The sequence below is a fragment of the Hyla sarda genome, chromosome 1 (genome assembly GCF_029499605.1).
Source record: "Hyla sarda isolate aHylSar1 chromosome 1, aHylSar1.hap1, whole genome shotgun sequence".
Taxonomy (NCBI): Eukaryota; Metazoa; Chordata; class Amphibia; order Anura; family Hylidae; genus Hyla; species Hyla sarda.
The window spans coordinates 298,123,157-298,150,290 of record NC_079189.1 but is presented as its reverse complement, the minus strand read 5'-3'; the positions used below and the strand labels follow the sequence as shown (position 1 = coordinate 298,150,290).

Sequence of the window (27,134 nt, the reverse complement as noted above, 5' to 3'; positions counted from 1 at the left end):
GGCTTCATAAGAAGCATTTCAATGTCCTAGTGTGGTCTAGCCAGTCTTCAGATCTCAACCCCATAGAAAACCTTTGGAGGGAGTTGAAAGTCAAACGTTTTCTGTAAGTCTTCACAAGGTTTCCACACACTGTTCCATAATTTGCAAATAAATTCTTTAAAAATCAGACAATGTGATTTTATGGATTTTTTCTCACTATGTCTCTCATAGTTGAAGTATACCTATGATGAAAATAACAGACCTCCCTCATCTTTTTTAAGTGGGAGAACTAGCATAATTGGTGGCTGACAATATACTTTTGTGCCCCACTGTAAATTATTTTATTTTAATCTCTGTGCCCCCCAAGAGCACTGTTTTTTCAGCAACAAAATATTTGCAATGTGAACAATATCTTCACTTATGATTCCCTATAGGGGAAGTATTAGCTAGCCAGTCTTTTTGTTCTAAACTAGAGGGGGGTGCCCTATGGACTAGCACATTACTGATGCTTTTACTGCGTCTGAATGACACTATAGCTTTTTTAAGCACAATATCTTTCAGAATGGGATCGTTTTCTAAGATGAAACAATTGTCTCTTATTGCCTGTCTCACTGTGTCTGCCAGGATATTGTTTTTAAATGAGAAAACAAAACGCTGTTCTTTTTTATCGCTCCTCTCATCTGTTTTCTTATATTTTTTAGTTGGTAGATCTTTTCTGGTTATTTATTTTATTTTTTTCTAACGCTGCATCCAGTATTTTTAGGGGATAACCAAGTAACATAAACCTGTTATACAGGTTTTGAGCTTGTCTTTCAAAATCCATGGCCCAGATTTAGCAAAGAATGTCTACGGTAGAGCTATTTTCCCACGTTTATTTTGGTGGTGGGTTTGACTAGCGTGCATCTTATTTATCAAGAAGGTGCAGCTGGATGATGAATTTTGCGCAGATCTGCTGTGGTGGGAAAAGCTCTACCACATACACTTTTTCTAGATGCTTGTGAGGGAGGGAAGTTGACACTTTCCTGGGTCCTGAATTTGGCAGGTTAGGTGTTTTTATTTACTTTCACAGAGCTGGCGTGACATTTTTACTTGCATTTTAGACGCTACAATGAAATTTGATTGTGGTGTCTAAGGGGTTAAAGCCGTGCATCACCATGATCGGTGATGTCTGGCATTAGAGATGGGTCCTGGTGGCAGATAGCAGAAGGTAGAAGTGATTCTCACGCTGACTGGTAGGTGGTGTAGCTTGACCCTAAAAAAGTACCTTTGCGCACAAAATAGCGACTTTTGACAAAAGTCACAAATGATAAATACGTGACCACTGCATGGTCAAAAAGAAAAAGTTCTAAGGATATGCAAAAAGTGAAACTCTATATATCAAAAGACGCATAAAAGTCGCGAAATAAGCTGCTTGTTCCTGAACTGTGCCAAAACATAGACAAAAAAATGCTCTAAAAGCAATGATAAATCTCCCCCCATATCTCTTTTATAGATTTTTCTTAAGCAGAGAAATTGGCTGTATGGAAGAGCTTTTTTAAAAAAAAAAATTTACGTGGTCAGGGCGAAAACTAGTATAGTGCAATAAATTGTTGGAGGCAGTTGGTTTTCGGTATCCTACAGTGATTAGGTTTTCATTTTCTATTAGCAAGTGTGCGTCCAAAAATTCCATTTTGCGGTTACTACATTTTTTTTTGTAAATTTCATGTTCATATCATTGTTACTTATGTATTTTGTAAATAGCTTAAACATTTCTGATGTTCCGTACCATATTATAAGTATATTGTCCATACTATAACAGGTGACTATTTGTTTCAGGAAAGGGTTGCCGCTGCAGAAAATAAATTATGCTTCAGAAACTGCCGAGAACCACTCGTCTTGCAAAGTGAAACAATTATTCTGTAGAATTAACGCCAAGACCTCACAAGCAAATGACACGAACACTTCCTCTTTTTGGGCGGCTTCAAAAAATGATTAGTGTCCTTTATATATGAAGGAATTTGTTTCATAGGACACAAAAGCCATTTCACATACTGTGAGTGGTTCAGTGATGAAGCCAATGCTGGCCACTATAGGCCTCCCCGACGGATGTTCACTATTCTTGTGAGTTTTCGACAAGTACCACCATTTTGGCTTTACTGGGAATGAGGGGAGCAGTTTTTCTGCTTCTTTTTTCTTTAAAGGAGTAGTCCAGTCCTGAAAAAAGTGGATACGTTGAAGATCGAGTGAGGGTCAGACCGCTGGGCCCCCCCCCCCGCGATCTCCTGTACGGGGCCCCGGCTCGCTGGCCAGAGAGCGCGTGTTGACCATGGCATGAAGTGGAGGGCGACACACCCGCTCAATACAGAGCCGGAGATTGCCGAAGGCAGTGCTCCGGCCTTGCCATAGAGTTGTATTGAGGGGGCATGTCAGCTGCCGCTTCATGCGGTGGTCGACACGCCCCCTTCCCATGGGCTGCCGGGGCCTCATACGGGAGATTATGTGGGGTCCCAGCAGTCGGATCCCCCCCCCCTTAGGATAGGGGATGAGTTTTTCAAGACTGGAGATCTCCTTTAAAATCCCTTTCTCTGTATCATTTACGGAAGGTGAATTTACTGTCACGTATGGGCAGGGAAGAGTGAAGCACTGAACTCACCCGGTCCCACTTGCCCTGCCTACTTGCATACCCGCCCAAGGCCACGGGTCAACAAACACAGTAACAGTTCCTGCCTGAATAAGTGTAAAGAGTAAAACGTCAACAAAATGGGTCAAATATGCAAGAAATACAAGATACAATACAAACGCTAGCTAGGAGTATAAGCTTTTTCGCAGGCAACCCTTGGATGAATACTGAAGGTTTAAATAGGGAGCTAAGCAGGTGAAAAGCCAATGAGATCAGCTGACCATCCAGAGAACAGGGATTTCCACAGTAACCAGGTTAACAAAAGACCTCAGTGCAGATTAACCCTTCGGGTTCTTACACCTACAAAAGGAATAATTTCGGTAGTACAATCTTTTGTTTTTGTTCACTCTCTTAGTAGACTTAGTAGCTCTGTCGTGGAAGGACAGCTTTAATCTTATGTCGATAGACGTTGAAAGCCAATACATGAGAATCCTGCAAAAAATGGGAGTACAGGCTATTCAAGAATTTTTGGAAGCGGCCCAAAAGGAGGAAGTGTTCATGTCATTTGTATGTGAGGCCTTGGAGTTAATTCTACAAAATAATTATTTCACTTTCCAAGACGAGTGGTTCTCACAATGTACAGGAATGGCTATTGGGGACGCCCTGTAATATTTACTTTGCTAACTTTTTGGGGGAGTTTTTGAAGCTAAATTTATTTTCTGCAGCAGCAACCCTTTTCTGAAACAAATCATCACCTATTATAGCTATATAGATTATATACTAATAATATGGGACGGAACATCAGAAATGTTTGAGCTATTTACAGAATACATAAGTAACAACAATATGAACATGACATTTACAAAAAATTCAGTAACCACGAAATAGAATTTTTGGACGTACACTTGCTAATAGAAAATGAAACAATTTATTGCACTATACTAGTTTTCACCCGGACCACGTAAAAAAAAGCTCTTCCATACAGCCAATTTCTCAACTTAAGAAAAATCAATGAAAGAGATATGTCTTTTGAAAGACAAGCTCAAACCTGTATAACAGGTTTATGTTACTTGGTTATCCCCCAAAAATACTGGATGCAGCGTTAGAAAAAAACTAAAAAAAATAACCAGAAAAGACCTACCAACTAAAAAATAAGAAAACAAATAAGAAGAGAGAAAAAAAAGTACAGCATTGTAGAAAACAATCCCATTCTGAAAGATGTTGTGCTTAAAAAGCCTATAGTGTCATTCAGACGCAGTAAAAGCATCAGTAATGTGCTAGTCCGTAGTGTAACCCCCCCTCTAGTTTAGAACAAAAAGACTGGCTAGCTAATACTTCCCCTGTAGAGAATCATAAGTGAAGACATTGTTCACATTGCAAATATTTTGGTGCTGGAAAAACAGTGCAGTTGGGCAGCACAGAGATTAAAATAAAATTATTTATATGTTGCAGAACTGACATGTGGTACATGCAGTGTATTGCATTTGCGGAAGATTCTATATAGGATCCGTAATCAGGCCGTTAAAAATCAGGCTCCGAGAACATCTAAGGTCAGTTCACACTGGAACGGGATATGTACACTTTATTGAGCACATGAAAAATGCACATGCAGGGGATACTGAACAACTAAAATGTATGAGAATACAAAGAGTTAAGACCAACCTACCTGGGCTGGATAAACACAAGACTCTGCTCTGATGTGAAGCGAAGTGAAATCTGCGCACTAGGGCACTAGAAAAACTCTGAACTATAGAAACGATCTCAGCGTTTTAATTTAATTATTTTTTACCTTTCCTTTTCTCCAATTCACCGGTTTCACTTATCCTATTTTTTTTTTATTTCTATTTTCTCTTTTTCTTTGCATGTTTTTACAAGTTTACTATTTGACTTAATTTTCATATTGTGACGTCAGTAGCCTTTTGCAATTAAAGGGGTACTCTGCCCTAGACATCTTATCCCCTCATCACCCTCTAAAAATCATAACGCTTTCAATTTTGCACCTACAGACTCATATGAGGGCTTATTTTTGTGTGCCACCAATTGTACTTTGTAATGACATCAATCATTTCACCACAAAATTCTGATTCTACGCAGTGCACTTTTCGGTAAAAATCACACCACATATTTATTCTGTTGATCTGACCATTGATCTGTGTGCTCTGTGCTCCCTGCTAGGCTCAAAGGGGTACTCCCGTGGAAAACTTTTTTTTTAAATCAACTGGTGCCAGAAAGTTAAACAGATTTGTAAATTACTTTTATAAAAAAAAAATCTTAATCCTTCCAGCACTTTTTAGGGGCTATATACTACAGAGGAAATGGTTTACTTTTTAGATTTTTGATGTCATGACCACAGTGCTCTCTGCTGACCTCTGCTGTCCACTTTAGGAATTGCCCTGAGCAGCATACGTTTGGTATGGGGATTTTCTCCTGCTCTGGACAGTTCCTAAAATGGACAGCAGAGGTCAGCAGAGAGCACTGTGGTCATGACATCAGAGAAATCAAAAAAGTAAACCATTTCCTCTGTAGTATATAGCCCCTAAAAAGTAATTTACAAATCTGTTTAACTTTCTAGCACCAGTTGATTTAAAAAAAATTTTTCCACGGGAGTACCCCTTTAATCATTCACAGCGCAGCAGCCAACACAGTAACAGAGGTAAGCCCTCCGACTACCTCAGAAATGGATCGCCCCCTGCGATCACGCTGCGGGGGGTTATCCACCCCACAGGACCACCAGGGAGCAGTTAAAGGTACCTTTAGACACCGCTGTCAGCTTTTACAGCGGCGATCTATTGGGTTAATTGCCGGCCTCGGCTATAGCCGATCGCCGCATGTCGGCTATTAACGCCAGCCCTCAGCTACAAGAATCATCTGAGGGCCGGCCGGTATGACGTGGGCTTGAGTCGGGAGCCTGCACCATACCCCATTAACGGCACAAAAACATGTATACACGTCCTTGGTCGTTAACCAGTTAATACACTTTGGGGTATATGTGGCTTTTTGACTACTTTTTATTAAATTTTTCGGTGGTAAGGTGACCAAAAAGTAGCAACTCAGGCATTGTTATTTTAAATTTATTTATGGCATCAATTTGTCACGTGTCATACCTATTAAATAAAGTTTACTGTTGTAATTCACTGCTATATGTCTATGAAACCAACAATATTGAAGGGCGGGAAGCCAGGATTGGAGGAGCAGGAGCTCAGCTGTTTATTACGCCCAGTTCATGCTGCAGCTGGTGTGGGCTTAGTTACTCTGCTAGCACCATACATGTATTGTTTTCACATTAAAGAGGTTATCCACCATAAGGTGATTTTAGTATTTACCTGCCAGACAGTAATGGAAATGGTCAGAAAGAATCCATGCTTGTCTTGGGGCTAAATGGCTGTGTTGTAAGCCAACCATAACACTGCTGCTTTCTTTTTGTTAAATGACTATTTCCTGTTGGAGTTCCCTTCCTCCAACTACAAGTTCCAAGATCATGTTTGTAAGTGTGAGGTCACTTTTATTCTTCCCACATATCAGTCACCCTACCCAATGCAGAAGAGCTGAGCTATGCATGCAGTCCTGTGGAGAATGATCTCCTTCTAGGTGCACCACCAATGTATAGCACAAGCTGGAAAGGGGATAAAGGTATGCATTATAGTGATACATCCTGTCCCTCCCCACCTAGGATAAAGTTATGTGTAAATTCTAAACTTTAAGAGTAAATAATTGTACATTCCTTACCTCTCCCACCTGTTGGAGTGTATCTTAGATATGGTAGCTGAGGCTCAGATCCAAACATAGCCTCCTAAAAAAATGTAATCAATGTATGTTACAGTGAAATAAAATTATAATATATTCTTTTTATAGAAAAGAACTGTTTAATTCAGAATCAAATGCGAAGAGAAATAGATTACAATGTGCAATTCAACAACCCAGAAAAAGACTAAGCATAGCTAACAGAAGTGACTTCTATATATGTTTCTACGGCTGTCTAATAATCTAGAACATTAAATATACATAAAACATTTTTTTAAATCAACTGGTGCCAGAAAGTTGTACAGATTTGTAAATTACTGTCAGTGCTTATCAGCTGCTGTATACTAGACAGGAAGTTCTTTTCTTTTTGAAATTCATTTCTGTCTGATCACAGTGCTCTCTGTTGACACCACTGTTCATGTCAGGAACTGTCCGGAGAAGGAGAGGTTTGCTATGGGGATTTGCTCCTATTCTGGACAGTTCCTAACATGGACAGAGGTTTCAACATAGAGCACTATGGTCAGACAGAAAGGAAATTCAAAAAGGAAAAGAACTTCCCGTGGAGCATACATCAGCTGATAAGTACTGGAAGAATTAAGATTTTTAAATAGAAGTAATTTACAAATCTGTTTAACTTTCTGGCGCCAGCTGATTTAAAGAAAAATTTTTTCCAGCAGAGTACCCCTTCAAGCTGATTTCAATACCTATTTAACCTTATTAATGCTCGATTAAAGTAAGTTTACCATACAATATTATGATTAGCAATGCTTAACATGTACAGCACATTCTCCCTGTAGTGATGTGTAAGGAAAGGTTAGTGCCACGTAATTAATAAAACAATTTAGCATAACCATAAACATTTTGAAATGATGAATCAGAAGGTGTCACTAACAAGAGGATTAGTGTTTACAATGTATGATAGGGGCTGTGTTCCCAGTCTCGCAAAACACTTTGTTTCCGGGACTGGAGACGTGAAGTGATGCCACGGCCCCTCATGATGTCACATCACGCCCCTCCATTCATGTCTATGGGAGGGGGTGTGACAGCCATCACGCCCCCTCCCATAGACATGAATGGCGGGGGTGTGGCGAGACGAGCCGTGACATCACATCTTCAGTCCCAGAAACAAAGAGGTTTCCGAGACGCAGCCCCGCATAGAATGCGGGTGCTGCATGGAGATCGCAGAGGATCCCAGCAGCGAGTCCCCAGAGATCAGACATCTTGGCTAGGGGATAAGATGTATTTGGCCGGAAAACCCCTTTAAGTTTAAGCACAGGCATTGACAAAGTTCAGTGAGGGTGGGCTAGTACTCCTCTGTGCATTCCCCAGTGCTCTCAGACAGGAGAGAGCCATGCCTGTGCTTCAGCTTGGACAAAGCCATGATTTATAAGCCATGATTTCTATAAAAAGGAAATTACATTTTCGTATGAAGTATATTAGAAAGGTTAATGTTTTGCCAAGATGTACAACATATCAAAAGTTTTTGGATCCGACAGTGCCTGTTTAAAAGGACAAAAGGGCATACCAGTGTGCCTTGAATCCATAAGCAGGTTTGAAGCGAGCGCAGAAGCTGCGCTCGCTTCAGAGCAGTGAGTGTCGGCTACTCACTGCCGATCATGGCATCTAAAGCAATAAGGAAAATTGTCTGTAGCTCAGTGGAGCCCACAGAACCCCCGCGGTGTGATCACGGGGGTTCCTAGAGCTAAAATGGCGGAGGAGGGTCCCCTTACCTGCCTCCTGCTGCTGATCACAATCCAATGATGTAGCCTGGGCTTAGCCAGGCTATATCAGTGGATTGTCGATCAGACTATATAATGCTATACCATAGTCATAGCATTATACAGCAAATGCATCTAATGATTGCATATATAAGTCCCCTATGGTGACTTAACAAGTATAAAATCAAAAATAAAAAAGGTTTGTAAAATTATATAATCCCCCATCCCTAAAAAAAAAATAAAAAAAATTACCCTTATTTTCTAATTTTACAAAAAAATATTTTAAAGAATTAACATATTTGGTATCGCGGCGTGCATAAATGTCCAAACTATTAAAATATAATGTTTATAATCCTGATTGGTAAACAGCGTAAATGTAAAAAAAATACCAAACATCAAATATATTGATTTTTAATCACATCATATATCAGAATTTTTTTTTTAGATAAAAAGCAATCAAAAAGTCTCATCAAAACAGAAATGGTACCAATAAAAACTAAAGATCATAGTGCAAAGAATAAGCCCTCATAAATCACTGTATACAGAAAAATTTAAAAAAGTTATAAGGATCAAAAAAGGACAATTTTATACATACCAATTTTGTCAGTAAAATAATAGAAAAACTATATAACTTGGGTATCATTTTAGTCGCATTGACCTACAGAATAAACATAATTTACTAAGAGTGTTGTGTAGTTTCCTTTGTGGGTTTTAATACCGTACATTTTTTTTCCACGGTATTTACTAAGGTTTCCCTACGTTTTGCACTTTGTACACATGCTCTGATCTGTTGGGTTTTCCTTAGCTCAAATCCACCACATTTTCTGTGGAAACCTTAGTAAATATGTTGGGTTTTTGTGAAAATGTCGGGGACACGCCCCCTTTTTCAGGTTTTCTCAGTAAAATGGAGGGCTAGTCTGTTTTTTTTCCAATTCTGGTGCAATGCGCCAGAATCTGGTGCAGTACCCGACAAAACATGTCGGGTTTACAATAGTATATCAGGGCCAATGTATCATTTTTACTATCAATACACTGCGTAAAAACCAAACCCCCAAAAAGTTGCAAAAGTTTTCTTATATATTAATAATTTTTCTTATATAATAATAATATTTTGGTTTTGTGGAACATTTTATGGTAAAATGAAAGCTCTTATTTCAAGTACAACTGGTCATGTTAAAAACAAACCCTCATATAAGTCTGTGGATGGAAATATAAAAGAGTTTTGAATTTTAAAAGGGCAGGAGGAAAAAACACAAAAATGAAAATTGGCTATGTCCTTAAGGTCAAAACTGGTTATGTCCTTAAAGGAAAACTGTCACCAAATCCCCCCCCCCCCTGCACTAACCAAAGCTGATCAATATGATGCCTACCATCCCCGAATCTAGCCGTTCGCCCGATATCTTCATTTTTCAAGATATGCAAATCATCTTCTAACTGGCACGGGCAGGAGCAGGGTTACTGCCTTCATCTGGCACTGTGTCGTTGCCGCCGCTCGGCTCGCAGCACAGCCCAGCTTATGCATATTCATGCCCTCCCTCTGTATCTTCCTCTCCTCCCTGCTCTGTACAGGACTCCACTGAGCTGAGGCTGCTTCCAGGTGTACACAGGAAGCCAACACATGCGCAGTGGAGTCCAGTAGAGAGTGGGGAGGAGAGGGAGATACGGAGAGAGGGCATGAATATGCATTAGCCGGGCGGGCCGAGCAGCAGTGACCTCACAGTGCCAAGATGAAGGTAGTAACCCCGTCCGTGCTAGTTAGAAGAGGATTTGCATATCTTGAAAAATGAAGATATCAGGCGAATGGCTGGAAGGATCCAGACATGGTGGGCATCATATTGATCAGCGTCCCCCGCGCTACCAGCCAGTACCTTTGCTAAGTGCGGGGGGGGGGCTGGGGGGTTTGGTGACCGTTTTCTTTTCACAGGTTAATGGAGTGCTGGCCTTGCATGCACAGTGTGCTCCATTTATTTCAGGGACAATTTTCAAGACGGGGGAAGGGGCTTGTAGGGTGCCAATAGGTTGTCATATGTCATAGCAGTTGGGAAGTTCTTCCTCAAATCATTCCTAAACAGTTTTTGCAGTGTGGCAGGGAATTATCTTGAAAGAGGTTTACTTGGTCTGCAACAATGCTAAAGCGAGTACATAGCAAAGTCACATCCACGTGAATGCCAGGACTTGACCAGAATAATGCTTAGAGCATCACACTGCTTTTGCAGGCTTGCTTCTTCCCATAGTGCATCCTGGTGAAATCTCTTTATAGTTAAATGTAACTGTCATTAGTAATAAAAAAAATTATAGATTATATATATTTAGCCTATTTTAATTACGTTTCTAATATACTGTACTTCTTGATAACATTTTGTAACTTTATGTGTTAAATGAATCCCTAAAAGTTTGGCCACCAGGGTTCCTCATTCTGGTCCTGTCTGCAGTCCTGCTTGCAGACTGTCTCCTGTAGCAGCCTGGTAAAGACAAAAGTCAGGAAATGCTCTTGGGACCTCAGCTCAGCAGTGCGTATAACATTTCCCTTTGAGCTGAGCTAGACTGTAGAGTCATGATTCTTCAGTGAATAATGCTCAATATTGTGCTAAATATTTCTGCTCCTTTTGTAAGCTACTGGGCAGAGTTGACACACTGTAGAGTTCACGGCCAATCAGAGCCCATCTCACATTGAGCTGCTCTAGGCTGTGTGCAGCAGAGGGAGGGATGAAGTTCTCACCAGTAGGGCTTCAGATGATGTCACACCTGCAGGAGAACCTTTCTAGTCTGAGTTTACTGAGCAGAAGATACACAACAATATTAAGCTAGAAAACATAAAAATATCATAAAATAATGGCAGGTGGTGGCTTATCATGATGGGGGAGTGAACATTAGAACATTAAACATGTTCTAATTTTTATGTCCCCGGGCTCTATTAGCAGTGGACATGGGTCAGTATGCCTACTCTCACTATGCATGTCAATAAGTAGGGCTGCAACTAACAATTATTTTCATAGATTTGTTGGCAATTTATTTTTTCGATTAGGACAAAAAACAATAGTGGAAAAGTAGATATGTAAGTTAAATTAGGAAAGAAGTGAATGAGGGATCTGTACCGAAGGTGGGAGGTGTGTAAGCGATGCCTTGTGTGTTTATAGAAAGTTTGTCGGGTAGGCTAGATGCGGAGTTGAGTCTATTCCCCCCTCCCAGTTTTTTACTTGTGGCCAGAGAGGGAAGGGGGGAAATGCACACATGATCATGCATCTCCTCTCTGCAACTATTGAGAGATCAACCTGACACTCATGATAGTTGCAGGGAGGAGCTGCAGGAAGTGGAAGATTGCGTACATTGGGACACAGGCTGCCAGGGACCACAGTTACATATATACATAGTGATAACCAATCAATTGTTTATGAAAATAGGTGACAACTATTTTCATAATAGATTAGTTGTCGATTAGTTGTTTCAGCCCTATTCATATTATATGAGCAATCAAATGACAATGTGAAAGTCCCATTGTGGAAATAATAATAAGAAAATAATATGTAAAGAAAATAAAAGCTAATCACATCTGTTTACAGCATAGTGATCCCCCCCCCCCCCAGCTGCGAAATTATAGGGCTTTGTAGTCCTCTCTGACTGATTCAGTCAATCCATCAGATAGGCAGGACTTTATTTTCATATGGGCTGTGTTTTGCTGAGTTCCCTGCAGTGACTGTACGGTGGTGGGCATATTTAAGGGAGGGGGAATGGTTTCACACATAGACCAGAAATTGATTGGCTGCTATTGGCAACTGCTCCATTTTTCCTTTGCACAGTTTTTGATAAATCTCCTCCAGTATCTTTATTCTGTATGATTAAAACACTACCCATATTAACATAGCTTTTCTGATATTATACTACTTTTAACAAAAAGTCAAACCTTCACCAGACAGGATAATTAACATTGTATTTTAACATTTCGATCAATTGCGCACATAGCAATACCAAAAATACCCTTACTGCTGTTACTGAGCCACAGAGAGATATCACGGTGCACAGCAGTTAAGTGTGAGAGGAGTTATGATTAGATGAGGGTGGACACACCCCCCCTCAGCACTCCAGCCTGCACTTCCTGTGTTTGGACTTCGGTCCCAAGTCTGTGTATGAGATGGGGAAAATGTGCTTTTGAGCTTTTTTAAGCACAAATAAAACATAGAAAACATCTTTTTTTTTTTTTTTTTTTTTTTTAAGTATATTACAAATATTTTTTATTTACCATAAGAAATGCAATAGCAAAATTTTTTTTAATGAGAATGACCATTTAAAAAGATTAATGGAAAGAAACAACATATAAAAGTATAAGAAAATCACAAACAAAAGGGGTTCAGTATTCAGATATATTTTAGGAAAGTTCTGAATTATGTCTGTACACAAACTTGGTGATCCACTCCCTCATGGACATTTATATGCATTAATGAGGTTATCCAGGATTAGAAAAACATAGTCACTTAATTAAAGAAACAGCGTCATTCTTGTCCTTAGTATGTGTGTGGTATTTCAGTGCCGTGACATTTAAGTGAATAGAGCTCAGTTGTAATACTAAACACAGCCTGAGGGCAATGGTGGTGCTGTTTCCCTAAGAAAGCAGCAATGTTTTTTTGAATACTGGATAACCCCTTTAATGTTACAGGCAGTGAACCAAACATCATTTACCTCGGCTCTCATTTCAGACTCCACTGTCCAGTCATCTGGAGCTGTTAAAAGAAAAACAAATGGTATAACTGAAATAAAAAGTTAAAATTCTGTCTCTGCAGCCAACCTAATACTAAAGTAAAGTGAACATTGTACTGTTTATTATCTGTTAGGTGAGGTTCACATATCCGTTGTTCCTACAGATATATTTGTACGTCACAGAGTTGCATATATTGCCTGTAAATCTTTCTGCATTAAAAACCACAGTGAACAGTTATGGCGACATCTGTTGTCATGAATACTGTTATAACAGTGACAAACCAAATCAGTTTTGTGTCCATAAGATGAGTTTTACTGAAGTAAAATGTCAGTCCCTGACATTTTATGAGAATTGACTCTAGGATGGGATTGTCACTATTTAAAAAAATAAAAAGACCTTTAAGATACATTAAATATGGAAACTGCTTGAAGCCTGAAAAATTCTGGTGGCAGGTCTTCTTCTGATTTTAGACAGGTACAATCTTGTCATAAAGACCTTCTGTGGTTCCAAATACACCATATTTCCCATTAAAAAGTTATGTGTTTTTATGCAGTGTGATCCTGTACATGTTCAATGCTCATGGTTGTTTTCAAATCCTGCCTTAGGAATAATGAAAATTGATCTCACATGTGCGGCCATCTTTTATCCAGATTCCAAGCAGTCACACTTCACTGCTTTTGGTAGTTAGAGCAGGAGCCTGGCTGTCATGCTGAGTGTCGAAATTCTGTGACCCAGCACAGGAGACCAGTGCCGCCTTATTTTAGCCCTGCTGTATAAAGTCAGCAGGCAAGAATAAGGACCCTTAAAGGGGTACTCCTCCCCTAGACATCTTATTCCTCTATCCAAAGGATAAGATGTCTGATCACGGGGTCCCGCCGATGGGGAACCCTGCGATCTTGGCTGTGGCACCCCAGACATCCGATGCACGGAGCGAACTTCATTCTGTGCCGGATGACTGGCGATGCGCCCGGCCGCGCCCCGCTCATGATGTCACAGCCATGCCCCCTCAATGCAAGTCTATGGGAGGGGGCGTGATGGCCGTCACACCCCCTCCCATACACTTGCATTGAGGAAGCATGGCAGTGACATCACGAGCGGGGGAACAAAAGTTTGGGCACCCCAGGTAAAAATTTGTACTAATGTGCATAAAGAAGCCAAGGAAAGATGGAAAAGTCTCCAAAAGGCCTCAAATTACAGATTAGACATTCTTATAATATGTCAACAAAAGTTAGATTTTATTTCCATCATTTACATTTTCAAAATAACAGAAAACAAAAAAATGGCGTCTGCAAAAGTTTGGGCACCCTGCAGAATTGATAGCATGCACTGCCCCCTTTGCAAAGCTGAGACCTGCCAGTGTCATGGATTGTTCTCAATCATAATCTGGGAAGCCCAGGTGATGTCAATCTCAAAGGTTTTAAATGCCCAGACTCATCTGACCTTGCCCCAACAATCAACACCATGGGTTCTTCTAAGCAGTTGTCTAGAAGTCTGAAACTGAAAATATTTGATGCTCACAAAGCTGGAGAAGGCTATAAGAAGATAGCAAAACGTTTTCAGATGTCAATATCGTCTGTCTGGAATGTAATTAAGAAATGGCAGTCCTCAGGAACAGTGGAAGTTAAAGCAAGATCTGGAAGACCAAGAAAAATATCAGACAGAACAGCTCCAAGGACTGTGAGAAAAACTATTCAAAACCCATGTTTGACTGCACAATCCCTCCAGAAAGATCTGGCAGACACTGGAGTTGTGGTACACTATTCCACTATAAAGAGATACTTGTACAAATATGGTCTTCATGGAAGCGTCATCAGAAGAAAACCTCTTCTACATCCTCACCACAAAAATCTGCGTTTGAACTTTGCAAATGAACATATAGACAAGCCTGATGCATTTTGGAAACAAGTTCTGTGGACCAATGAGGTTAAAATTGAACTTTTTGGCCAGAATGAGCAAAGGTACATTTGGAGAAGAAGGGGAACAGAATTTAATGAAAAGAACCTCTGGCCAACTGTTTAGCATGGGGGTGGATCAATCATGCTTTGGGGTTGTATTGCAGCCAGTGGCACAGGGAACATCTCAAGAGTAGAAGGAAAAATTGATTCAATAAAATTTCAGCAAATTTTGGATGCTAACTTGATGCCATCTGTAAGAGGCGTAAACTGAAGGTTTTGCCATGGCCTTTACAATATCCTGACCTCAACATAATTGAAAATCTATGGATAGACCTTAAAAGAGCAGTGCGTGACAGACAGCCCAGAAATTTCAAAGAACTGGAAGACTTTTGTAAGGAAGAATGGGCAAAGATACCTCAAACAAGAATTGAAAGACTCTTGGCTGGCTACAAAAAGTGTTTACAAGCCAAAGGGGGCAGTACAAGATATTAACTTTGCAGGGTGCCCAAACTTTTGCAGACGCCATTTTTTTGTTTTGTTATTTTGAAAGTGTAAATGATGGAAATAAAATCTAACTCTTGTTGACATATTACTATGTCTAATCTGTAATTTGATGCATTTTGGAGATTTTTCCATCTTTCCTTGTCTTCTTTATGCACATTAATACAATTTTTTACCTTGGGTGCCCAAACTTTTGATCCCCACTGTATTCAGATGAGAATATTTGACTGCTTTATTGACTGCTGTAAATAATGGCCCTAATTTACTAAGAGTGGAGTGTAATTTTCTTTGTGGGTTTTAATTCCCTACAAATCTTTTCTACCGTATTTACTAAGGTTTCCCGAAATTTTTCTTTTTTTTACACATGCTCTGATCTGTTGGGCTTTCCTCAGCTCAAATCCACTACATTTTCTGTGGAAACCTTAGTAATATGTTGTTTTTTTTTTTTTTTTTTTTAAATGCCGGGGACACGTCCCTTTTTTGGGGGTTTCTCAGTAAAAAGGAGAGTTAGTCAGATTTTTTTCAAATCTGGAGCAAATTCTGGCGCACAACCCGACAAAACATGTCGGGTTTACAGTAGTAAATCAGGGCCAATATGTTGTCAATAGGTTTCACGTGGGTCTGCTGGTTTTGGATTAAAATGTCACTGTCATAAAAAAAGTAATAAACAAACAGTCTGGGTCTCAGCCACAATCTCTAGATATAGCTAAGTCAACCATGTGGCAGCTCCCTGCTCCCTGAATTGACTCTCGATCCTTCACTTTAAATAGACTATAATGGAGATCATCTACAGCAATAAGAGCTTCACCTGGCTGTGTCTAGCGATCAGTGGGGGTCTCAGCACTTAGACCTCCACCAATAAAAAGGTGTGACATGTCTGTGTGACACATCCAGGGTCGGTTCTGCCATTAGGCAAACCAAGCGTCCTCTTGAGGGCGCAAGGACTCCGCAGCCGATGGAGGGCGGAAAAAATCAAGACTTTTTTTTTAACTAAGACCCCACCTATGCGCCCTGCCGCCGCACAGCAGTGGTCACTGCCGCTGCTTGCTCCACTGTCCGCTCCCTCTGCTTTTATTGCCGCGGGCCGCCTTGATTCCTGGGCACCTCTTTCACTGTTAACCTATCTGCGGCCTGTGGCAGTGATGAGGTACGTCCACCTACACCGGGGAGCCGCGCAGGAGGATGTCACACATCAATGAAGTAGCTGCCTTCGCTAGAAGCTCATGCACCAGCAGCAACAGATTATTTGAAGTTTCCTGCAGGCTGCCTTGATGAAGTAAGGGCAGCTTTCTAAGGGGGGGGGGGGGGGGACACCTTCTGCTGGGGTGGAACCCTGACTCTGGTGCGGCCATCCCATACCTGTCACACACTGTGCAGTTGCACAGTACTGGAGGTGCCTTACTTCTATGCAGCACCTCCAGACATCTTCCTGTATCAGGTCAGAGGGGAGGGGGAGGGGCGGAAGGAGCACAGAGGCATGAGAGGTCAAAGGCTATCAAGCCCGGAGGCCCCTGTGCAGTCAGTCCCATGCCATCCTCCTCTTCATCACCTCTGCTGATCTCCTCCCGGCTGCAGACCCCCCTTCACAACATCCCTGAATGGAGTGAAATGTAAGGAGACAGGCTGCATGAGGTAAGTGTATTACAGTGGTCTCCAAACTATGTACCAGACTACACCACCCAGCATGCCAAGAAAGCCTTTGGCTCTCCAGGTATGCTGGGAGTTTTGCAACAGCAGGAGGTACATAGTTTGGAGGCCATGGGTGTATTGTATAAAAATGTGAACAAGCCCCTTCCCCAATAAAGAAAAAAATCCCTTTCCCGTACAAGTCGTACAGTAATAGAAAAATATAGACTGCAGGTCACATCTATTACATTATCTGTACTCAGAGAGTTATCACTGTGTTATCTGTGGTGTTACATAGGACTGCAGGTCACATCTACTACATTATCTGTCCTCAGAGAGTTATCACTGTGTTATCTGTGGTGTTACATAGGACTGCAGGTCACATCTATTACATTATCTGTACTCAGAGAGTTATCACTGTGTTATCTGTGGTGTTACATAGGACTACAGGTCACATCTACTACATTATCTGTACTCAGAGAGTTATCTGTTATCTGTGGTGTTACATCAGAAATAATTTAAAGAAACATATATGCAAGAGAGGTGGAGCGCAGGGTGGACTGCAGGTTTGGGGGGGGGGGGGGGGGGTACCAAAATGGAGCTTAGCTTGTGTAGGCAGAAATCCTTGCACTGGCCCTGGACACATCCAATCTTTTGTGACAAAAATATTTGCTAACTAATATTTTCGGGTTGATATACATGGCACTTTTTTGGTGCTCCTCTATTCTCTTTTTGAGCTTACCGCATTTGCAACACCAGTTCATAATAAATTATTAAAAGTGGTGCCTGCCAACTGTATTGTTGTGCGCAATTGGTTATTGCTCATACTATATTACTTTAAGGAGTAACAGCATTCCGTCTCTCATCTCATGTACCAAGTTACTGAACAGGTAGCTACTAACAAAAGTGCTCTAATACAGCTTAATTAGGATGCCCTCGCAGCATAATATAGGACAGAATAATGTGGTGTCCCGATACAGAACACGTTTCTGTACAGTCCTTAAGTCCCCTCAGGTAGAGTCCCTCAGGTCCAAAGGGCTCTCCTGCAGGGCTCCCCCTAAATCAAATGGTATTCTATTGTATTCTATTGTATAATAAGTATGTACCTGTAATATAAGTATTGTACAGTGAATGTAAACTGTATATAAAGGTTATTAGGATATTTACCCTGTATAGGACCTTCCTAAGTGATAAGTCATGTCATGTGTGTTCACATGATATACCCACAGTTCCATGGGCACAGGTAACCACAGGCAACCAGCTGCCAATGGGCTTTAGTCCAGCCCCCTGGTATATAAGGTAGTACAGTAGCCTGCATCAGCATTATAATAACCACAAGTCCAAGCAAGCCTGAGAGGTTCCCTGTGTCCAGGTCACTTTTGTGGAAGTTGGCTGTTTGTAAAGACTGTTTTATGCTTTCTCCCAGTAAAAGTTCAAGTTGCATCAAATCCCTGCTTTGGACTCTCATTCATCACATGCCGTTTTTGGGCTCCTTGTCGGAGGTGCCCTACACCAAACAATCACATCCTGGCGTTATGAACACTAGGGGTTAACAACATCTTGCCCCAGGGGTTAATACCATCCGACCCCACCACTCACTGCAACACCCCGTGGTTACCACATACTACGAACAGGATACGGGTGTGTGCTCTAACTATTAAACCACCAGGCCACCCACCACAAGGAAATGGGTGTATACCAAAAGCCACTAGTCCTCCCCCTATTCAGAACTGGGATTATAGAATTGTCCGGAGCTGTCGCAAGCTGCGACAAGAAGTTCGGCCACCAGTGTACGGGACATTGTTAATGAAATTGTGCTTTGCCGGGGAGCTGAAAAAAGTAAGGGGGAGGTGAAGAATACTGTGTTGTTGCCAAAGTACCTGCAAGGGTTAAAAGTCAATCCCAGGCCTTCCCGAGCGCGCGAGTGGTCGCAGATCCGCCCCGCCGGTCCTCCGCAGTCACGCCTCCTTGGCCAGGTGGTAGGAACAAAAAGTTTGTCCTGTGTTGCGGTGGGGATGGACTTCTTAACCACATAGGGACCCAGGGCGTACAGGTACGCCTTCGGTCCCTGGTACTTAAGGGCCATGGGCATACCTGTACGCCCGTGGGAATTTCGGTCCCCACCGTGCCGGGCGGGGACCGGACTGGGGTGACTGCTGATATCGATCAGCAGGCACCCCGCGCAAATGCCCAGCGGGGTCATCAGACCCCCCCCATGTCGGCGATCGGCGCAAATGGCAAGTAAATTCACACCTGCGATTTGCGCCGATTCCGGGTCATACGGGTCTATGGTGACCTGGAATATAAGGGGGATCGCGGTTGTCCATGACACCTACGATCCCCCTGAAGGGATAGGAGTGGGGTGGCAGGGGTGCCACCCCTCCTATTCCTGCTATTGGTCAAGACGTGATGACCAATAGCAGATCGGGGGCAGGGGGGGTTAACTTTAGGCTTCCCCGTTCTGCCCACCCACAATAGGCGGGGCAGGATGGGGAAACCGACAGAGGACCGCGGGCGAAGCCCACTCACCCATCGGCGAAGGCAGCGGACGATGATCGACGGCGGCAGCGGGTGACGATCGGCGGAAGAAGACGACGGCTATGCGACTTCCTGGATCCTACGGAAGCTGGTGAGTTGCCTAGCAACATCTGGAGGACTACAGTCTGAGACCACTATACAGTGGTCCCTAAACTGTAGCCCTCCAGATGTTGCAAAACTACAAATCCCAGCATGCCCAGACAGCACACTGCTGTGTGGGCATTCTGGGATTTGCAGTTCTGCAGCATCTGGAGGGCTACAGTTTGGAGATCACTGCGCAGTGATCTCCAAACTGTGGCCGTCTAGATCTTGCAAAACTACAACACCTAGCATGCCCACACAGCAGTGTGCTGTTTGGGCATGCTGGGCTTTGTAGTTTTGCAACATCTGGAGGGCCACAGTTTGGAGATCACTGTGCAGTGGTCTCGAACTGTAGTGCTCCAGATGCTGCAAAACTGCAAATCCCAGCATTCCCTTCAGTGATGAGTGCATGCAGGGAGTTGAAGTTTTGCAACAGCTTGAGGCACACTGGTTGGAAAATACTGAGTTACCTAAATGAAGGTTTTCCAACCAGTGTGCCTCCATCTGTTGCAAAAGTACAAATCCCAGCATTCTGTTAGTACATGCTGGGAGTTGTAGTTTTGAAACAGCTGGAGGTTTGTCCCCCCCCCCATGTGACTGTACAGGGTACATTCAAACGGGCAGGTTTACAGTTAGTTTTCTGCTTCAAGTTTGGGCTGCGGCTAGTTTTTTGCCGCAGCGCAAACTCCTAGCGGGAAACTCACCGTAAACGCCCAATGCCCTAAAAACACTACACTACACTAACACATAATAAAGGGTAAAACACTACATGTGCACCCCCTTACATTGCTCCCCCCCCCCCCAATAAAAATGAAAAACGTATCGTACGGCAGTGTTTCCAAAATGTAGCCCCCAGCTGGGAATTTAGCAACAGCTGGAGGCACCCTGTTTGGAAATCACTGGCGTAGAATACCCCTATGTCCCCCCGTATGCAATCACTATGCAGTCCTCAAATGCGCATGGCGCTCTCTCACTTCGGGGCCCTGTCGTATTTCAAGGAAACAGTTTAGGGTCACACATGGGGTATTTCCGTACTCGGTAGAAATTGCACTTCAAATTTTGGGGGGCTTTTTTCCTTTCACCCCTCATGAAAAGGAAAAGTTGGGGGCTACACCAGCCTGTTAGTGAAAAAATTTTTAATTTTTTACACTAACATGCTGGTGTTGACCCATACTTTTTTTTTCACACGCGGTAAAAGCAAAAAAGAAGACCACCAAAATTTGTAACGCAGTTTCTCCTGAGTACGGAAATACCCCATATGTGGGCGTAAAATGTTCTGCGGATGCACAACAAGGCTCAGGAGTGAGAGAGCACTATGTACATTTGAGGCCTAAATTGGTGATTTGCACAGGGGTGGCTGATTTTACAGCCGTTCTGACATAAACGCAAAAAAAGAAATACCCACATGTGTGATTTTTCGAACAGTGATCCGAAAAAATGAAAAGTTACATTTTTCATTTGAACAGCCCACTGTTTCAAAGATCTGTCAAATGCCAGTGGGGTGTAAATACTCACTGCACCCCTTATTAAATTCTGTGAGGGGTGTAGTTTCCAAATGGGGTCACATGTGGGGGGTCCACTGTTCTGGCACCACGGGGGGCTTTGTAAACGCACATGGCCCCCAACTTCCATTCCAAATTCTCTTTCAAAAAGCTCAATGGCACTCCTCCTCTTCTGAGCATTGTAGTGCGCCACAGAGCACTTGACGTCCACACATGGGGTATTTCCATACTCAGAAGAAATGGGGTTACAAATTTTGGGGGTCATTTTATCCTATTACCCCTTGTAAAAAATTTAAATTTGGGGGGGAAACTGCATTTTAGTGATAAATTTTTTTTATTTTCATTTACACGTCTTTCACAAAAAAAAGTCAAACACCTGTGGGGTGTTAAGGCTCACTGTACCCCTTGTTACGTTCCTTGAGGGGTGTAGTTTCCAAAATAGTATGCCATGTGTTTTTATTTTTATTTTGCTGTTCTCGCACCATAGGGGTTTCCTAAGTGCGACATGCCCCCCAAAAACCATTTCAGCAAAATTTGCTTTCCAAAAGCTAAATGTGACTCCTTCTCTTCTGAGCATTGTAGTTCGCCCACAGAGCATTTTATGTTCTAACATGGGGTATTTATATACACAGAAGAGATGGGGGTACATATTTTGGGGGGCATTTTCTCCCATTACCCTTTGTAAAAATGATACATTTGGGGAAAAAACTGCACATCCGACTTTAACTAAAAGTCGTCAAACACCTGTGGGGTGTTAAGGCTCACTGGACCCCTTGTTACGTGCCATGGGGGGTGTAGTTTCCAAAATGTTATGTCATGTGGGGTTTTTCTGCTGTTCTGGCACTATAGGGGCTTTCTAAATGTGACATGCCCCCCAAAAACCATTTCAGCAAAATTCACTCTCCAAAATCCCATTGTCACTCCTTCCCTTCTGAGCCCTCTACTGCACCCGCCGAACACTTAACATCCACATATGAGGTATTTCCTTACTCAAGAGAAATTGGGTTACAAATTTTGGCTGGCTTTTTCTCCTATTACCCCTTGTAAAAATTCAAAAACTGGGTCTACAAGAACATGCGAGTGTAAAAAAGGAAGATTTGGAATTTTCTCCTTCACTTTGCTGCTATTCCTGTGAAACACCTAAAGGGTTAACAAACTTTCTGAATGTCATTTTGAATACTTTGAGGGGTGCAGTTTTTATAATGGGGTCATTTATGTTTTTTTTTTTTTTTATAAGAAAGCAATTCAAATCCACTTCAAAACTGAACTGGTCCCTGAAAAATTCCGATTTTGAAAATGTTGTGAAAAATTGGAAAATTTCTTCTGAACTTTGAAGCCCTCTGATGTTGTCCAAAAGTAAAAACATGTCAACTTTATGATGGAAATATAAAGTAGACATATTGTATATGTGAATCAAAATATAATTTATTTGGAATGTCTGTTTTCCTTACAAGCAGAGAGCTTAAAAGTTAGAAAATGCAACATTTTCAATTTTTTCATCAAATTTTGGAATTTTTCACCAATAAATTATTCAAGTATTGGCGAAAATTTACCACTAACATAAAGTACAATATGTTACGAAAAAACGATCTCGGAATCAGAATGAAAGGTAAAAGCATCCCAACCATCCCAAATTTTTTTTTACTTTGAAGCTCTCTGCTTATAAGGAAAATGAATATTCCAAATAAATTATATATTGATTCCCATATACAATATGTCTACTTTATGTTTGCATCATAAAGTTGACATGTTTTTTCTTTCGGAAGACATCAGAGGGCTTCAAAGTATACCAGCAATTTTCCAATTTTTCACAAAATTTAAAAAATCTAAATTTTTCAAGGACCAGTTCAGTTTTGAAGTGGATTTGAAGGGCCTTCATATTAGAAATACCCCATAAATGACTCCATTATGAAAACTGCACCCATCAAAGTATTCAAAGTGACATTCAAAAGGTTTGTTAACCCTTTAGGTGTTTCTCAAGAATAGCAGCAAATTGAAGGAGATAATTCTAAATCTTAATTTTTGTACATTGGCATGTTCTTGTAGGCCCAATTTTTGAATTTTTACAAGGGGTAAAAGGAGAGAAATCTTCATAAAATGTGTAACCCAATTTCTCTCGAGTAAGGAAATACCTCATATGTGTATGTCAAGTGTTTGGCTGGTGCACAAGAGGGCTCAGAAAGGAAGGAGCGACAGTGAGATTTTGGAGAGTGAGTTTTTCTGAAATGGTTTTTGGGGGGCATTTCACATTTAAGAAGCCCCTATGGTGCTAAAAAAGCAAAAAAAATAAAAATAAAAAAAAACAACCCCACATGGCATACTATTTTGGAAACTACACCCCTCAAGTAACCTAACAAGGGGTACAGTGAGCTTTAACACCCCACAGGTGTTTGATGACTTTTCATTAACTTTTGATTTGTAAATGATTTTTTTTTCTCACTAAAATGCTAGTTTTCCCCCAAATATAAAATTTTTACAAGGGGTAATAGGATAAAATGCCCCCCAAAATTTGTAACCCCATCTATTCTGAGTATGGAAATACCCCATGTGTGGACATCAAGTGCTCTGCTGGCGCACTACAATGCTCAGAAGAGAAGGAGTCACATTTGGCTTTTGGAAAGCAAATTTTGCTGAAATGGTTTTTGGGGGGGCATGTCGCATTTAGGAAGCCCCTATGCTGCCAGAACAGCAAAAAAAAAACACATGGCATACTATTTTGGAAACTACACCCCTCAAGGAATGTAACAAGGGGTACAGTGAGCCTTAACACCCCCACAGTTGTTTGGATTACTTTTTGTTAAAGTTGGATGTGTAAATGAAAAAAAACTATTTTTGCACTAAAATGCTGGGTTTTCCCCAAATTTTACATTTTTACAAGGGGTAATAGGAGAAAATGACCCCCAAAATTTATAACCACATTTCTTCTGAGTATGGAAATTTGTGGCCCTCCAGATGTTGCAAAACTACAAATCCCAGCATGCCCAGACAGCAAACTGCTGTCTGGGCATGCTAGGAGTTGTAGTTTTGCAAGATCTAGAGGGCCACAGTTTAGAGACCATTGTATAGTGGTCTCAAAATGTAGCCCTCCAGATGTTGCTAGGCAACTCACCGGCTTCCATAGAATCCAGGGAGCAAGCCGCACTGCATCGCTGCCCGCCGATCACCGCAGCCGATCGCGCCCGCAGCCTCCGCCAATGGGTAAGTGGACTTCGGCGCCGGTCCCTGTCTGTTTCCCCGTTCTGCCCCGCCTATTGTAGGTGGGCAGAACGGGGAGGCCGAAAGTTAACCCCCCCCCCCGCCCCCGACCTGCTATTGGTCGTCGCTTCTATACGAACAATAACAGGAGTGGCACCCCTGCCATCTCACTCCTATGCCTTCAGGGGGATCGTGGGTTTCTTGGACAACCCCCATCCCCCTTATTTTCCGGGTCACCATAGACCCCTATGACCCGAAATCCACGCAAATCGCCGGTGTGAATTCACTTGCCATTTGCGCCGATCGCCGACCCCATTGGGCATTTGCGCAGGGTGCCTGCTGATAGATATCAGCAGTTGCGGCGGGTACCGAAATTGCCACGGGCGTACAGGTACGGCCTGGGTCCTTAACTACCAGGAAGCCAGGGCGTACCCATACGCCCTGGGTCCTTAAGGGGTTAAAGGGCCAGCGCACTCCAAATTTCTTAAAGCGACAGTGCATTCAATCAAGCCTGCAAGATGTCCGCACCCAGTTCTCCTGGAACACCGGACGAAGGTGCTTCTGCAACTCCAGCAGGGGGGTCACCACTGGCTACCAGGAGGGTTTTACTCTCTCCATCTCCAGTTCAGCGCAACAGTCTAGGAGCTCCGGTAATTGCACCAGTCGTCTTGGGGAACCCTGTTCTTCCCACCTATAGAGGGGATCCTTTCACTTTGTGAGATTTCAAGAGAGAAAATACAGAATCTTTTTGTTTTCTATTCTTTTCCCCCTAATCAGCATGTAGAGTTGCTTACTGGACAGCTACAGGGATCAGCACTCGAAGAAGTCTGCACCTTGCCAGCCTCTGAGAAGGCAACAGTGGAGCAGATCTTTGAGGGACTATACCAAGTGTTCGAGTCTCACTCCCCCATCTGAGGTACGGCTCCGGCTATATGAGAGAGGACAGAAACCAGGTGAGACTCTCGGGGCCTACGCTGTAGCCTTGCAAAATGCCTTAGAAACGGTACAGAGATTAGACGGTATCACGCCCGAGCAGGGCAACAAAGTGCTGATGGATAGATTTATAGATGGGGCTCAAAACAAGTGGGACAAAGCCCAGCTTAGAATGCTGTATCTAAAAAAGAGAAAAAAAGAAATGCGCTCCTAGTGTGGTATGTTACGATAGGCAAGCCCCTTGAAAAAACAAATGTTAGGCTTACCAGAAGGTGTTGCGCTGAGGGCACAACACCTGTGTTGGCGTGTAACATCGCTTAGTCGACGTGAGGTCAGCAGCTCCAGGATCCCCTTTGAGTGTACCAGACACTCAGTACTTGTAGCTAGATTCCAGGTGTGTGAACCACAATATGGGACACACAAAATGAGGACTTGGTTCCAAAGCGCTTCCCCTCCAATAAGTGAATGGTATGCCAAGGCAGAAAGATTTCTTAGTATAAGGAATTTATTGCAACAATTAGTTTCGAGCCTTATGCAAGGTTCTTCTTCAGGCATATAAAATACAATACAAACGCTCGTGGTTAAAAAGCCCGAGCTCACTCTGCATCTGGGTAAAAGGTCATCACATTGAACATATTAAAACATCATAAAAACAGAAAACCAGGAGGAAAAAATAATAAATATATATATACACACTCTCAAAAAAACATGTGAGCAGAACCATTATAAAATATATGTGCCAGAGGACTGTTTTAGCAGCGCTGGAGGCTCCTCAATGGGTTGCTTGTCACAGAGCTGTAAGTTGCTACTGCGCCTGCGCTGCTGTGTAACGATTTATAAAACATCATAAAAGCAGGAATCCAGGGGGAAAAATTTATATATATACACACTCAAAAAATTGTGAGCAAAACCACTATAATATATATGTTGTAGTGCCAAAGGACTAGTTTAGCAGCGCTGGAGGCTCCTGGATGGATTACTTGTAACGGAGCTGTGAGTTGTTACTGCGCCTGCGCTACTATGTAGCGATTTGTAAACAAAGGAGGAGCACCAAAAAGCGCTAGCACATGGCTCCAATTCACTAGAGCGCATGCGCTACTATGTAACAGTTTGTTGTGATGCTTAGACGAAGTAGCCGTTCACCACGTTGTCTTTACTCAATGAAGTGTTCAAAGGAGAGTTGAATCTAGCGTGTGTTACTATGTAGCCACAGCGCGTAAGATGTCAGAGGTTAGAGCGCAACGTCTCCATAGTACGGGGTAAGCAGCACAATAAGGCATACGTAATAGGACATACTCAAGTAAAACTGGTGATATTAGAACATGGATAAAGGTAAGATTTGTTAAAATCTCTTTTATCTTCATGAGTATGAAAAATTAATTATTGATATAAGGAAAGGAAATTAATTCCCACATAGGAATAGCAGTTTCTACAGGGATCAATTCTAGTATAGAGCACCAAAAAGGCAACCACATAAAAACAACAATAAAAAAGATCAGATAAATGTATCCAATAAGTGGGATATTATTACCATATTATATTGATAATAATATGGATATTACTACCATATTATATTGATAATAGTATCATTATCCTGCAAGGGATAGAGAGTTGGTTTGTGTTCATGGCTAATGTGTTAATATAATGAATACCCAACCCGATGGGGGAGGGGAATTATAAAGGGGCCAGTGACAGGTGTGAACAGCAATGCATATGGAGGCTCATAGTACTGTTTCCACCATTTCATTGAGTCCCTTCGGTGCCACTGTTGACAACTTGTACATCCAGTAGATCTCTTTTTTCTTTAATGTATCAAAACGATTTGCAGTGTCAACTGGGATATGATCAACTGTAGTGACCGTATAGATGTCCTGTTCTCCTGGATGGATCATAGCACAATGTCTAGTGACCCCATGGAGTAGGAATTTGTTCTTAACATTTTGTCTATGTTTGTTCAACCGATTGCGAAGAGGTTGTATAGTCCGACCTATGTATTGCAGTTTGCATCGGCACTCAAGTAAATATATAACATAAGAAGAACTGCATGTTAACCTATGTTTTATTATGAATTTCTCCCCGGTAACATTTGAGGAAAATTCGGTCCGTTTGTTTCGGATTTCCTTGCAGCATAAG

General features: G+C 42.0%; 1 protein-coding gene across 2 annotated transcripts in view; it reads right to left on the bottom strand.

The window, feature by feature from the left end:
- MIER2 (MIER family member 2) overlaps nucleotides 1-27,134 on the bottom strand; it is a 116,128-nt gene that overhangs the window by 54,442 nt on the left and 34,552 nt on the right. For both annotated transcript variants that reach the window (XM_056518048.1, XM_056518047.1), the window contains exons 5-6: nucleotides 12,712-12,752; nucleotides 6,305-6,368 (exon numbers count right to left, since the gene is read on the bottom strand). In XM_056518048.1, the coding sequence (XP_056374023.1) occupies nucleotides 6,305-6,368; nucleotides 12,712-12,752 (105 nt within the window). The remainder of the gene's footprint in view (nucleotides 1-6,304; nucleotides 6,369-12,711; nucleotides 12,753-27,134) is intronic.